The sequence below is a fragment of the Mirounga leonina genome, unplaced genomic scaffold (genome assembly GCF_011800145.1).
Source record: "Mirounga leonina isolate KUSES-001 unplaced genomic scaffold, KU_Mleo_1.0 Mir_357, whole genome shotgun sequence".
NCBI classification, from domain to species: Eukaryota; Metazoa; Chordata; class Mammalia; order Carnivora; family Phocidae; genus Mirounga; species Mirounga leonina.
In genome coordinates, this window is record NW_023270702.1 from 16,905,932 (window position 1) to 16,921,539 (window position 15,608).

At 38.1% G+C, this 15,608-nt stretch overlaps 1 protein-coding gene across 4 annotated transcripts in view; it reads left to right on the forward strand.

Annotated features, from left to right (window-relative positions):
• SYNPO2 (synaptopodin 2) overlaps positions 1 to 15,608 on the forward strand; it is a 163,253-nt gene that overhangs the window by 114,430 nt on the left and 33,215 nt on the right. For 3 of the 4 annotated variants that reach the window (XM_035030344.1, XM_035030343.1, XM_035030342.1), the window contains exons 2-3: positions 8,785 to 8,936; positions 12,373 to 13,187. In XM_035030344.1, coding sequence (XP_034886235.1) covers positions 8,785 to 8,936; positions 12,373 to 13,187 — 967 coding nt within the window. The remainder of the gene's footprint in view (positions 1 to 8,784; positions 8,937 to 12,372; positions 13,188 to 15,608) is intronic. The other variant, XM_035030345.1, reaches the window with a different exon arrangement.

Genomic DNA, 15,608 nt, shown 5'->3' on the forward strand with positions numbered 1-15,608 from the left:
ATTCCTTCCTTCTCCTGAAAGGCAAACGATTCCCTGAAACCCTAAATGCCTTGTCACGTGATTTGGTTGCTTAATTAAGGTAGGATTTCTGGTTTGCTACTAGAGCAAAATAATAGAATTTATACATTTTTTAAAAATCTGTACCCTTGTCATGGGGAGGACATTTTTAATGTTATGTCTACCTTCTTTATGTGTAGTTTTATGTATGAGCCATCTGAAGAAAAACTGCTTTATCTAGTTTAGTCAAATATAGTAAAACTCCAGATGGCCAAAGGGGATTCCAGAAAGATACATTTTCTGGATATGTGAGACATAGTCAGTGTCTAAAACTAATCCATTTCAGTAAAAACACCAATAGAAGAAAAGTATTTAGGACCTCAGATTATGAACTCTAATCCAGTACCTAATGTGGCAATGCCTGAGATCCAGTTATACCTTTAAATAGCAAATCTTGTTTTAGCTATTTGGGATGATACTCTCTAAAAGGTATTACCTGTTTTTCTGCATCTAATCAATCTAGTGAAGTTGATTGAAACTTTTTAAATGACTTGAGATCATTATTATTAATGCTCACTCTTTCACTCAAGTACAATAGAGGCATCAAGTCCCATTGAGCGTGTGAGAGTTTTTTTTACACCTTCATTAAATGATCCTGTATTTGGAGTCTTTTTTTTTTTCTTTTAAGATTTTGATGTGTTTTTAAATTTTGGCTTTTACCTTCTTGCTTTGGCATTGTATTAATTGTAACATCTTTCTTTATACAGGATGCATGTTTACCTCTCTATTTCTAATTTTCTGTAAACCAAATAAAAAACCTTATCAGAATTATATAAAATTGAACAAATAGAATGAGAAAGGGCCCCAGACCCTTACAGTGATGCACAGAAGTCTTAGTGAGCTTTGTTTATTATTGTATTTTGACCACTCAAAAGACTGTTGAGCTTACTTATATAGGGTTTTTTTTTTTAAGATTTTATTTATTTATTTTTGAAAGAGAGAGAGTATGCACACACAAAAGGGGGGCGGGGGGGAAGGGGTGGGGAGGAGAAGCAGACTCCTGGCTGAGCAGGGAGCCTGATGTGGGACTTAATCCCAGGACTCTGGGACCATGACCTGAGTCGAAGACAGATGCTTAACTGACTGAGCCACCCAGGCTCCCCTTATAGGTTCTTTAGATGACTGACTAAATTCGTATTAGGTGAGGTATTGCAGCATAATAATTATTTAGCTAATAGTAGTGTGTACAGCTAACAAAATCATAAAAATAAACAGATATTTGAAAGTAGTGAATTCTAGTTCTGTTGTCTTTTCTGAGTAATTTTGCTTCTACTGATTACATATTTATCTAGTCTTAGATTTCACATAGGCTTTTTAATGAATTCTTTAAAAAGCATTTTTTAAAATATTCTGTATAAATGCTTATAGAAGGAATGTTCCTTATGGGTCAAAAATCTTTATGCTGTCTTTCACATTTAATCCAACAAAAAAGCAGACAGGGATGACATGTCCACATAGGCTCTGGTCCATCAGTGTTTTCCTGAAAGAGCTAGGATGTTTACATTCTTAGGAAGAAAAGAAGAGCAAAGAATACCATTCCATATTTGTACTTGTTGGTTTTCTAGCATCATGGTGGCTGCTTAATAAGAGCTCATAGTAGTTAAATTGCAGCATTGTTTCTGCCTGTGAAATCACATTGGTATGCAGATCCTGAAGTATGCAGCCCCATGGATTAGGGCCCTCATTCCTGTCAAAGATAGTTATTTACTCCGGGAATGTTTCCAAGGTTGCTACCAGGAATGCTTTTTACTTTTATGGTGACTTGGTCCCTACGGGGAAAGACAGTCGTCCAAAAGGAAAATTTTTTGCCTAGTATCTGTATATATATTAGTGACCAGAGCAGTAAAGTTCATAGCCTTCAAACCAAAACTTAACATGAAAACAAGCTATTGAGCTTGAATTGAGGTACTGAGGATAGAATAACTGAAAAATCCTAGTGTCTCTTTGCACTTGCACTCATGGCCTGATGTGAATATAGTTTAAGATCTATTGTCACTATTTAGACAAACATTTTGTAAATTGAATGCCTTATTCAATTTTTTATGCACTTGTCAATGCTTGCATGGAGAAAAGCCTCATTTCCTTTTAGTAATCAACTACTGTCCTTTTAGAACATTTGTCTGAGGTAACTGTGCATGTTGATAATCATCTCACTTTCTTCTTTACAAATTCTTCACAAAGCTCTTCTTTCTCTTGTATTGATTTCCTAGCATGTACTCTGTAATGGCTTTTCTGAGCTTCCTTCATTGTCCTCAAGTTTTCATCCCCTCTGCCTGCCCTTCCTCCTTTGTTCTTAGCAGATGGTGACCTCATACCATTTATCTGGTATACGTTTCTGCATTGTCTCTCCTGTCTTGAAGTATCGGAGTCTGTATCCGTCTTTTTTTCTTATCTGTACCTGACTGGTTGCCGCTCCTCTCTTAACCTTCTGTGTTTGCCATTCATTCTATCATTCTGTATCAGTTCTGGGTTCACTTGCAGAAAATAGAAACCTGTCTAGTTATTTTAGTCAGAAAGGAATTCAATAAGTACTTGTAGAATTGTTGAACGATCTGGAAAGGCAGGCTCGAGGCAGGGCCTCCAGGAATGACTTCAAACAACACTGCACGACTGGCTACCCAAGGGATTGGCACCATTTGCCACGATACGGAAGCAGGGGAGTCCGGAGCCGTTGCGCCCAGCGCTGGGTCTAGGGTTACACACCTTAGCGTTGATCTGGGATTAAGAAGCTGCCAGCAAAAGTGTTGAATCCAGAGTAAAATTGTCTCCCAGATCTGCACCAGCGAAATGGGTGCCTCACAGTCTAACGTCCCTCTCTGCGGAACTCAATCCCAAATACAAGTGTTCTTGCAGCTACACCCGCTGGGTTAGAACTACATCACACCCAGGGCCCTGGCTGCAGGAGAGTCTGGGACATGCTGTATCTTCTCAGCCTCTGTGACATCCAAGGCACACACGAATGAGCTTGGGACACAAGTTGAGCAGTCCGTCCAACGCTGCCACGGTCTTCTCCACTGACTTTTGATTTACTCAGTTACTAGTTATATTTCATATTTATTTACCATATTCTAGGTATTTTCTCAAGCCTTTTCTCCCCCTCTATTTTACCGTTTGAATTTTTGCACTGTTTGAATTTTCGCACTAAGATCCAGATGCCTTTTGCTTCCCACAATAAAGAGTTTCCTGGGGTTCTTACTGCTTTTATTCCATTGTATTCTGGTCCTTGTTTTCTTTTGCCTTGTCATCCTGAAGCTATACTGCTATTTGCTATTGATTTCCAGAAATACTGTACCACCGTAAACATGAATTCCCAGCATCCTGTGACCTCATCTTTGGTACTAGGAAACTCACCACCAAAGATGGAGGTTTGTAGTTCAGAATCTGGTCCTTTAAAAGTTGGATTATTTCCTTAATTTCTAAAACTTAATCTACCATCATCACTGCTCTTGCTGTACCTCCCCGTGACCATTCCGACCATTTCTCTGGTCAGCTGAGGAATGCAGACCTACCTGGGGCTTCCGTGTGAGAGCCAGCTGGGCTGAGGGAATGCTTATTAAGTCTCGTCTCAGAGATACGAGGCGGATTTTGTTGAAGGCCTGAAGCGGAAAACTGAGGAAAGCCTGGAGCTTCAGAAAGAGCTGCTAGATCATAGACTACTTTCCAATTTCCATCAGAATGTTTTAATTTCTGAAATTTTACTTGTCTGAGATCATCTCTCTCATCCTCTTTTAGTTATCTCCAGGTCCCTGGGACTTCATGTTATGGATTGAGAATAGCCCACCTGTGATAGGTTAGATTTATGCTAATTTCCTCTTTCCTTTTCATATATTTTACTAGATAGAGTAGTGGAATCTACTACTTGTCTTGGTTCTGCCATTTACTGTGACATGTTCCGACAGGACTTGTCAATGAGCTATACGTGAAAATGCAGCCCCTGAGACAAGATTTAGTCTCACCAGCAGTAAGCTGACATAACTGATATGCCATTTACACAAGACAAAATAGTTCAACTACAAAGTTCTATGAGAATTCAAATCTGATACCTGCTTTCTAGTCGGTTCTGGAAGACTTAGAAATGAAGTGACAATGAAGAATAGAAAAAGAAACTTTTTGCATTTTGCCAGGGAATTATTAACTCCTAAAACCAAATTAGCGTAGCTGAAACCTTTCCCAGATTTATTCTGTGAAATGAAAATAACGTTGTTGAATTTCCCAGAGAAGCTCTAACTTTCCATTTTCACTTGGTTGTAGTAAAATAAATCTCTCCTGGTATGGATCAAGAAGCAGTAAGCAAAAAAATACAGTCTTTGGTAAATATTTACATTACCAGTATCTCTTAGTTCTGCGGTCTGATCAAACAGAGATGCTAATAGGAAATACAGTATTTTATGGATAGAAATTTCTTCTCTGTCTAATATATTAGATGTGGAATGAAGTGTCTAAGGGAATGTTCTCAAGACAAAGGCATACATTGCATGCTCGTATTGAGTCAAATCACAGTTTGCAAAAGATAATTATACTCGAGTTTGAACTTTTAACATATTGGGTCATAATATTGATTATTTTCCAATCTTTCAAGAATACCTTGTATATATATATAAATCTTAAAAGAAGAAGAAAGTAAACCAAATAAAACAAAATCTCTCTTTCCCAGGTTATGGACTGACTTGGCAAGTTTTTATTTCCTCCCTGACTTTCCTTACGGCCTCTGCTAATTGTTGCTACACTCCTAAGATTCATGATAGGGGGCGCCTGGGTGCAGTCCATCTGAACATTCACAAATGGAAGTGGACGTATACTTCTCATTGAGGTTTTGTAGGAATAAACGGTGTAAGCATGTAGAGGGCTTAGCATAGTAAGTGCTCAGTGAAGATAAGCCCCTAGTATTTAAATATTTGTATTGTTATTTCTGCTGGGAAACAATAAATAGGCTTGTCTTCTTTCACCTCTCAGTTATGAAATGTGTACTTACTGAGGAAAAGACAGATATAACATTTATCTTTAGATTATGATGAGTTAATGCCAAATATAGGCATAAAAACTGAAAATAAATCCAGTTATTTTCAAACATCTTGTAGACAAAGTACCAACATTTTATGGCTTTTCTTTTTACTTGGCATGTTCCTTTCGTGTGTGTGTGTGTGTGTGTGTGTGTGTGTGTGTGTGAAACCAACTCATTTTTATGCATTTGCCCCTTCTTGGGTACCTCTAGGAGCTGTGTGTGTGTCATAAACTTAGTACATATTATTTCTAATCCTTTTTAACCATCTAGGGAAATAGAATTCATTAGCTCTATTTTACACTTTAGAAAACTAAAGCTCAAAGGTGTAATATGACTTATTTAAGTTCAGTCAGCCAGTAATCATTGGAGCTACGCAATTGAACCCTCTCTTCCTTCTGAGTTGGCATTCTCTCCCACTACGTATTTTATGACTCTAGCACTAATAGCCTAAGAAGAGGACTGGTTGATAAATTCACTGAGATTCAGCATTGTCAATGCTAATGATCTGCATATCCAAACTTACTACTGACAGTGTATTTCATTTTCACAAATAAGAATATTTTTGGGAGTCAGAATTTTTACTCATGTACGTAATAATACACAAATATGTACATTCTAAAATACCTGATTACACACAACATAAGGTAAGGATCTTTTGTACACTAATAAATGAGCCATATTGGTGAAGTTGGTGATTGCAAAGGATATGTCTGGGCGTGATAGACACTGTCGCACCATCTTGTTTGTTTTGGTAGTCCTATTAGAAATGGAAGAAGAGTAGTTCTTTCACAACTACTTTGTGGCAAGGACAGTATCCCCACATTTAACATGGTTCTTGAGGAAAATATTTCCTGCTGTTCAGACAGATGTAAAAGGTCAGTGAAACACAATTGCTGCAGTTGATTCTGAATGTTGACCTCAGAATGCATGCTCTGAAGGAATGCTAACTACTCCTCCCATAATGCTTTTGCTTATTCGGATACCATTAAAAGCTCCACTTGACAAGCATAATGATGAATTGCCCTTTTCCCATCAAGCAAAATGTTTGCATGATAGACAGCTCTGTTAAGCTGGGGATTTATTTCTCTTCCAAGGATCAGTTTTTCAACTTGTTCTGCAAACCCATGAAGTTGCTTAAAACTCACACAACTTACTGCCGATAAAAGGGAAACCCCCTCTCCCCACCCCTGAGACTGGGCCTTGAGCGGTACAAGGTGTAATGATACATCTGTCTTAGAAACATAAAACCTCTTTGGTCCTCCAAAGGATGAATTTCCTGTCTGTGTTCTAGTACATCTGACTCAACTGAATGAATGGGTTTACGCTTCAAAAAATGCTTTATTATCCACCTCATCTTATTTTATAAAAAAAAAAATAAATAAATTTAAATGACTGAAATGTGAACAAACAACTCTAACCTTAACTTAAGTGTTCACTGTTGGATATTATTTTATCCCTGACTTATTAACAGCTCTCTTGTGAGTCTTTATTTTAATTATTTCATGCAAAACAAAACAAAACAAAACAAATATATTTGGCAGGTAAATAGATATTTTTCAAAATTGGGGGCATATGCTCTTTCTCATTGCTTTTGTTGCTTCCTTATAGCCTTGCAAATATTTTGCAATAAACTAGTATGTTCTTCCAAAACAAAAATGAGATAATTTTGTCAGAAAACAGGAAACCACTGTAGATTATAATTTATGACCATCAAAGGACAGACCTTCCCAGAGCAAAACTACCTGAATCACTTTAAACTTCACAAGTGTCATTGTTTTGGCACTTAAAGGTATCTTTTACTTTCAAGAGTGCCACTTAACATGTAAATGCACCTGGAGATAGAAACTTAAACCTTATTAGTCAACAGCCGATTATCGATTAGTGGGCAGCTGTTGGAGGTAAGTTGAAATACGTTTCACGCCCAGTCAGAAATGAGCCTGGCTATGAAAACATTCTTCAAGAAGTATTGCTGACAAGGCTTTGATCTCTCTGGACTCAGAATCTTGATTTTAGGGACGCCTGGGTGGCTCAGTGGTTAAGCGTCTGCCTTCGGCTCAGGTCATGATCCCAGGGTCCTGGGATCGAGCTCCGCATCGGGCTCCCTGCTCGGCGGGAAGCCTGCTTCTCCCTCTCCCACTCCCCCTGCTTGTGTTCCCTCTCTCGCTGTGTCTCTCTCTGTCAAATAAATAAATAAAATCTTAAAAAAAAAAAAAGAATCTTGATTTTAATAGTGAGAAAGGGATCATCTTGGTGGAAAATATCTAGAATAGGATCTTAAAGTGCCGTTAAGTTTCAGATTGTATGACATGTTACATGGCTCATGGAGAACTAGTAAACTCACATTATAAAGTGACATCTAACCACATTAGTATCACTTAGGGTCCCAGCAGGAAATAGGTGGCATGCTCAGAGGGGTAACTGAAGATAATATAATGCAGGGACTAAAGGCAGGTTTAAGTGAACCACCAAATGATAATGAAGGACCTGGAGATAAAAAGCCTGAAGAGGCAAGAAGATGGTACGCGTTAATTGGAATCTCGCAAGAGTTAAGGCAAGGGAGAGAGGCAGACAGACAGGAGCCGTGACTCTCTAGATGGAGGAATGGAGCCATTGCCAAACCACGACCAAGCACATTCAGTAGGGAGAACATCTGTCTACCTGATCTCTCATTCCTCTTGCTCTTTGAGCACTTGTTGGGGCTTACTGTTGACCAAATCCAACCAGGAGCAGCTTGCAGGGAGCTCAGCCAGTGCTGTCTCTAGAGGCCGGTCCCCCACTGGCATGATGTAGCACCGAGGAGGGGGAGAAGGAACCTGGAAGGGCAGAGGGAGAATAATCGGCATGACATTTTACCATAATCCGAATTATACGTGATATAAACCTCCAGTTATTCCTCACTAAGGAGCTGGTGGGGGTTCTCCGCCATTATTTTACTTCTCTAAGTTTCTCTTTTCCAGGTTCTAAAAGTTCTCTTTTAGGTTTAGCCAGTTTTTTGTTCCACGTCATTCTGGGCAAGAATATGATACAATTGTTATAGCAGGGATGTTTTTATTATTTGCAAAATCGTCTTTTTCTTTCTTTCTTTTTTGCTAAACTTTGGTTCGTACCGAGACTTCAATAGTTGATTTCAATAAAGGATTTTTCTCTTTGACATAATTCTTAATATTGGCTGCCTAACTTCCCCATTATGTTGGGACAGCTTTCATTAGTTCATTTAGCTGTACTGCTCTCTCCTTAAATTGTCCTGCCCTACATCTCCTTCTTCAGTCAGTGTTCAACCCACCTCTACAATGGAAAAGCTTTTAACATTTTTTTGAATGTGAGCGGTCACTCTCTGACTGGGATCAAACTTCACAGTGTGACAATTATTTTTAATGTAAACTCAATTATTTTCACATGTCTGCCCTCATTCTTCTCTATTCTTTATTTCTTTTATTCCAGTTCCTTTACTATAGATTTATGTTCCTTTTCCATTCACTTAACAATGCTATGAATTAAATGTTGACATGATGGTGCATAATACATTGTGTGCGTGAAAGGGGTCAGAAGGGTTTAAGATGGTCTTCTTGGTCAACAGATGGATTAAAAACCAGGGCTGATTTTATACTTTGCAGATCTATTTACCTCCCAAATAAACGTTTCTCAGAGATGGTGTCATGGATTTTTTTTTTTTTTTTACAAGTTATGTGATTCTAACTCTTTCTTTCTTTTTTCACTCCACTCAGATCCGAAGCCAGAGCAAAGCCTCTGGGTCTGGGCTCTGTGAGGGGGATGAAGTGGTTTCTATCAATGGCAACCCTTGTGCAGACCTCACCTACCCCCAAGTCATCAAGCTCATGGAGAGCATAACGGACTCTCTCCAAATGCTTATCAAAAGGTACAAAACATTTGTTGGAATGTTGATTTTCTCCTGAGGTTAGATGGGAATGACTATAGCTTTTACTAAATATATGATTTGTCATTTATGGAGAAATTGGGGTTGCTCTGTAGAAGGGTAGTATAGTTAAACAGAAGAACCACCGTATTTGAAAAATGGCAATTAATTTTCTGGTTAATTGAGAATTAACTTGAAAATTTTTGTGTCATGAACTTTGTTGAAAATCTTAGGTATTTTAGACGAGCTCCTTAGAAAGCTCAGTATGTTGAACATAATTTAATACTTCTAGGTCAAGATTTTGTGGTGGGTCAGGATCACTACATTATAATTCCAGATTCACTGATGAATTAAAAATGTTTAACTTAACTTTAGAGAACAAACTGATGGTTACCAGTGGGGTGGTGGGGGGTGGTGGTGGAGGGGGAGATAGGAGATGGGGCTTAAGAAGGGTACTTGTCATGATGAGCACCGGGTGTGTATGGAAGTGTTGAATCACTATTTTGTACACCTGAAATTAATATTACACTGTATGTTAACTATACTGGAATTAAAAGTTTAAAAAAGAACAGCAATCAATTCCATTAAAAAATGTTTAAGTGTTAAACTGTTACACTGTACAACAATTTTTTTTTATACAAAGAGAATGCCTAGGAGAAGGAAAAGAACAACAAAACCCCCTAAAAGCAGCTCAATTTCTGCTTGTCAGGACCTGTAGCAAAACCTTCTGAGTATGGACAAAAGCAGATGGTTAGAATAAAGGTGGTGGACTACTAATGGAAATCACTGGTTAATTTGATCTCCCCAAATACCACCCTCCCTACGTAATTGCTTAAAAACGCAGTAGTAAACTTTAAACGTTAAGACAAAAGAAAACAAGGGCAATCACAAAAAAGCGACAGCATCAACATTTTTACGGTCCTGTGCAAACCACAGGACCATGTACAAATCCCTGCTAACTTTGCAAGTGAGGCTCTGACCATGCACTGTAATGCCTCCAGAAAGGAGAGTTCTGGCTTCCTGGAGAGCAGCCTTCAGGAAGATGCCAGAGGACAATCTCACACAGAATTGAAAGCCCTCCAGGTTTTGTCTTAACTCTGCAGAAACACGACGTGTGGCATTACCCTTCTGATAATCATTCACTATTGATTCTATTTCACACATGAACTCGGTAGGGCCATCATCTTGTGAAAATAAAAGAAATGTAGCACTATTCTTAGACTCTCCCATCTAAGTATTTACCCAGCAAGCCCAATGTCTAAGCCTTTAGGATCCTACTTAATTATAAAGCTGCCCTTTGCTTTTAAAAGAAAACTAAACGTTTAAAAGAAAACTGTGTCTTGCCAAGAGTGGACACAGCGTTTGCCATTATCATCCATAAATCTCTGAGGTATTTGAAGACTTCCATCTTTGTTAAAGGTTTAATCACATCCCAAATAAGGGGAAAACCTTTTCTAATTTGTTCCCTTTTTAGTGTCTTTACTCTTTTAATGAGGCCAGTTTCTTTGGAACATATTTGTGGTCTGGGACATTCCCTGCTGGTTCTTGTTTTGATTACAATGGCTATCACTGGGAAAATCCATGGTGATTTAAAGCTGAGCCTTAGGTACATATTTACTTCCAGAAATAAATGAACTAGGTCTCTGCTACTTTTAATAGCTGGAATTATGATGATGATTATTTTCTCTTAAGTATTTTGACATCGGCAAAATAAATAATTAATTGATGAGGTTTGAATGGAATCTCAAATTAAAATCAGCCCAAAGGCAATCATGATGATGATGATCATCATCATCATCATCATCACCACCACCGTTCTGGGTATCTGAACATTGTCCCTATGTAGACTGAAAGGAACTGAGCATTTTAAGGACAAATCTTTAACCTTTAGTGCTCTCATGATTTGTATTCATGTATATCCATTTTGCTTCTGCTACCAGTAAATGTTAACATTTATATGATCCATTTGCCTGTATTACACTTTGTAAGACTGGAATAAATTCAAATGACTCTCTTCTCAGCTTCATATTTGATTGCTAACATAATTCAAAGTGATTTAATCTACTTCCATCCGAGGCCCTCCTAAATTAAAACTCTCTGACCTTTTGGTACCATCAAGTTTAGTTGCATAGAGTGTATTAATCATTTCCTATATAAGAAAGATCTAATTTGCTATCATCATGTTTTTAAAATGCTGTGTTATAATTTTTTTTAATTACCAGGAGGGTTTACAGATTACTTCCTTAAAGAAAGCCGCAATTCATTTGACTGTTAGTTTTTTATTGTTTTTGTTTAGTTTTGCTTTACTAAATGCAGTCAAAAGCAAAGTTAGGAAAAATGATTTTGAACATTAGTCAGAAACTCTATCAGACAGATTCTAAGGTATATTCCTTTGGGTAGCCCCTTGAGTAGGGGTTCACTCCCTTCAAATGATGATCTGGCATTAATCAGGGGGGCATTTTGAGGGAGGAGGAAAGGGGCAGAGATGGACACTGCTGCTTTTTAAAAAAAACTTACAAATGTGAAACATGAAGGCATCTCCTACAGCTGTTCTGTGAGTGATGCTTCTCTTCTAAAAGCAGAGTTTAAATTAGCATTTTAGCAAGAAGTCGTTTGACTCTTAAACTGGCATTGCTTCTTGCAAACCCAGATTCGCAAAACCAGCTGGGAATGGTTAAGGCCGAAAGCAAAGGATGGTGGTGAACAGAGCCGGGCTTCTTAGCTGAGAGATAAAGGAACAGTTTGACTTCAGACATCCTATAAGGAAATGCTCTGAGAGACAGGTTCAAATGGGAGAAGGGAAGACATCTCCGATTATAAATACTCCATGACTCAATGGTTCATTGCAGCATGGAAAGGATTTCTCTTTACACAAGAGTACTGGGCTGGGGTCCACTTATTACAAAACACATGCTCTCTGGAGCTTGAAAAACAGCTTCTATTTCATTCCTTTCAAGAAAGCACAGCCTCTAAAAGGATTATTTGAATTATCTGTATATTAGTATTACTCTGAAGCTGCTGAATATGTTTACATGACATTGCAATGTTCAGACCTAAACTTAGAGTCAGTAAGACACTGAAATGCTTTGTCATATTAGAACGAACGTGGTTGTTTGAAAACACCCAAATAATTACAGATAAAGTTTGGACATCCGTGTAGCTATAACCTGTGCTTTTAAAAAATCAAAGCTGAATTTAGGATGGATTTAGGTTCCATAATCTTTTGTAAGCATTTTTGCTTTGCTTTAAAGAAAAGTTTATTTGGAAGATCCTTAAATAATAATATAAACCTGTTGCCAACTTCTGCTCTCAAATATGTTGCAGTTGACATTTAAGAGGAAATATTTTGACTGTATCATGTATCATGAAAGTGTCAGAAAGTTCTTTGGCAGGTGTAACACTCTGATTTAACCTTCTGGACTGCTTTTTCTGTGTGCAGACCATCCAGTGGAGTAAATGAGACTTCCATCTCTGAAACTGAAAACAACCCCCCCGAGCATCTCACTCATGAGGGGCGCGTGGAAAGTACCACCCTGCAGATTCGACCAGCCGCAAAGAACCAGCACAGAGAGTTGTACGTTGCCTCAGTCAGGAGTGGGGCTCCTCTAGCTGAGGACCAAGGGAGTGGTCCTGGCTTTTCTGGGAGCATAAAAGAAGAAACAGGCCTGAGCTACCATGTGGCACCCCCTATGCCTGACTCCCAAACAGGACGCTTAGCAGACGAGATTATCTTAAGGGAGAAGGCAGAAGTTGGGCAGCCAGGCCCTGTGGTTGAGCTACAACTGTCCCTTTCACAAGAGAGACACAAGGTCACGAATGTCCCCGTGGTGGCTCTCGTGGGAGCTGAAAAATCCAAGTCTCCTGACCCAGATCCTCCCCTTGTACACCACAGCGGGATCGTCCACATAAATTCAGTCCCCACAAAGGAGAAAGGGGAGGCTTCTCTGAGGTCCAGCAAGATAATCCAGCTCTCCAGTGGCAAAGAGTTAAAAGTGATCCAGGGAAGTGAACCAGGAGACTCGGGGCTGCCCCGAGTGGAAGTGATACTCGACTGCTTGGACAGGCAGAAGACGGAAGGGTGCAGGCTTCAGGCAGGAAAGGGGTGTGTGGATTCTCCAGTGGAAGGAGGGCAGTCAGAAGCACCTCCTTCTCTGGTATCCTTTGCAGTCTCATCAGAAGGCACAGAGCAGGGAGAAGATCCACGCTCGGAAAGGGATCACAGCCGACCTCACAAGCACCGAGCGCGCCACGCACGTAAGTCCGGCCCAGGGCCCCTGCTGGGCTACTGGAAGGGCCCTGGGAGCTTAGGGCATTTTGCTACTGCTTCACTTACATGGATTTTTTTTTTTTTCTTTTTAAGATTTTTCTTATGTCTCTCTCTGTGGTTTAAAAAAAATTTTTTTTTTTTTAATTAATGCACAGAATAACAAATGGGAAATTGTGGAGAACACCAATTTCTGAAATGGAGGAGGCAATAAGTTGGAAGTTTGTCATAGATTTAAATGTATTTAAGGCACTTTCTTTTATCCCCAAAGGGCCAGGAACTGTTCAAGAAAATAATATTGTTAACGAGTCTCTTTGATTTGTCTCAGAATGTTGTAAGATTTCAGGTAAAATAGCAGAGGGGAGTATCTGAAGTCAGGTGGACTCGGAGTTTAAATGTCAAAAATGGTTGAGTCTGCTGCTGAGTGGTGTCTTGAAAATACAGGCTCCACCACTGATATTAAAAGCAGATCCTCATTTTGAAAAAAAAAAATTGTCGTGCAGCTTGATGATGCTTGCAGAAGTGAGTTTGACAGACAAGGACATATGGCATACTGAGCAGTTACATGATCCTCTCCGTTTTGTATGTCTTCACTCGACTGCAAAGCATTTCATCTACCTTCTAGACACACGAGTCAGTCTCCCGGGACCCGTGGAGGCATTTAAATGTCCCCAAATGTAAAATATATTTAAATTCAAGGCTGTCTACGGTATTTTGTTTTACCCAAGGGAGTGATTACAGAAAGGAGAATGCAGATAAGAGTGTCAGTTAGGTTTTATGATTTTTGTTATTTTCTTCTCTCTCTTTTTCTTTTTTTTTTAAACAAATTTTAGAATTTCATTTGAGGAGGTAAAGGCTGACTAGCAAAAGCACTTGAAGGTATGAACGATACGCAACGGTAATGAACTCAGTTATTCAAAGTACTATGTTAAATCTTCTAACCTCTCATTATTCCCTTCCAAGCATATCTTTAGCATAACCATTTGTAGCTTTATTGGCAAGTGCTGTTAATCGTCCTTAGACTTGAAGCATCACATTTATGGCATATTAAACAAGTGTGTTAAGGCATCCCTCCCATACTTTACATGTTGGCAATGAAGTGAGCAACAACTGTGCAACTGTGACTGTCAATTTAATAGGAAGTTGTATAACACTGGTCAAAAAAAGGAGTTACATTTAGTAATGATTACGTATTTTACTGTTTTCTCTAAATAAAATTCGATTGCCAGGGAATATCTGTAACTTTGTTAGAAAACTATTCACTCTGATTCTATTTTATTTTTTAAAAAAACGAATCATGAAGTCTGATTTTTTCCAGGGACAAAAAAAACAAAACAAAACAAAAAAAAACACCTAATTTTCAGTCATAAAATATTCAAAAAGTTTTTCTGAAATTTCCACTGAACTATTTTGAAGAATTCTAAACTTGCTTGTGAGTCATGCTCATTATCGTTAAATACATGATGACAATTAACTGATGCTATACATTAGTTTGCCGCCAATTTATTTTGTATAACAGTCATGAGAAAATAAAAAATTTAAATATAAATGTTGTTACTTTAAAACTGTCAAACTCTCATTTTAAATGACTGAATTTCTGCATCAGCTTTTACCCACAATTAAGAGGGTCACTAGTCACATAATTTTTAAATTTCCTTAAGATTTATGCTTATTCTTGCTGCGACTGAAGCAGTGTTATATTTCCAAAATAGCAATCCATTTCAAACAAATTTATCTAGACAGCTTTAGTAGCTTGAATTTCTTACATGTATTCACAATGATCCCATGTTCCAAATCATTAGCAATTATTGATTCAGTGCCTTCAATTATTATTCATTCAGTTTTTTGAATTTATATTAATCCAGTCACCATGAATACAGGGACTCTGGGGAGATGTCAGAGTTTAAAAAAAAAAAAAGAAGAAAACTTAAATATTTAAATTCATTACACTGAAACACTTCGAAATAACAGTTTCTTGCCCTCCCCACTCCCACTTTTAAAAAATGCTTGGAGACAGTTTTATATTGACATTTTATTTTTTAAATACGGAAGTACAAGGTATGTCTTACCTTGTTTTTCAGACTATATTATGTCCTTAAATTGTTTCCTTTTTAGTTTTGATTATATCCTATGGACTTTTAGTAGCCAACATTTATTGTCAAAGTAGAAAGATCCATATATTGCATATATTCTAATCACCATACATAAAGATGTATTTATATGAGCAAGTGAAACAGACCATTGTGCAGTTATATATTTCATTGTATACCATCATGAAAGTATACATTTTAAAAGAAATAAGAAAGACAAATGAGTTAGATTGCTTCAAAATTCAGCGGCCAATTGTAAGCATGTTTTTTCCATATTTACTTTCCCCCAGGAGAGTTGATTTCTGGGTTGCTATGAGGTCT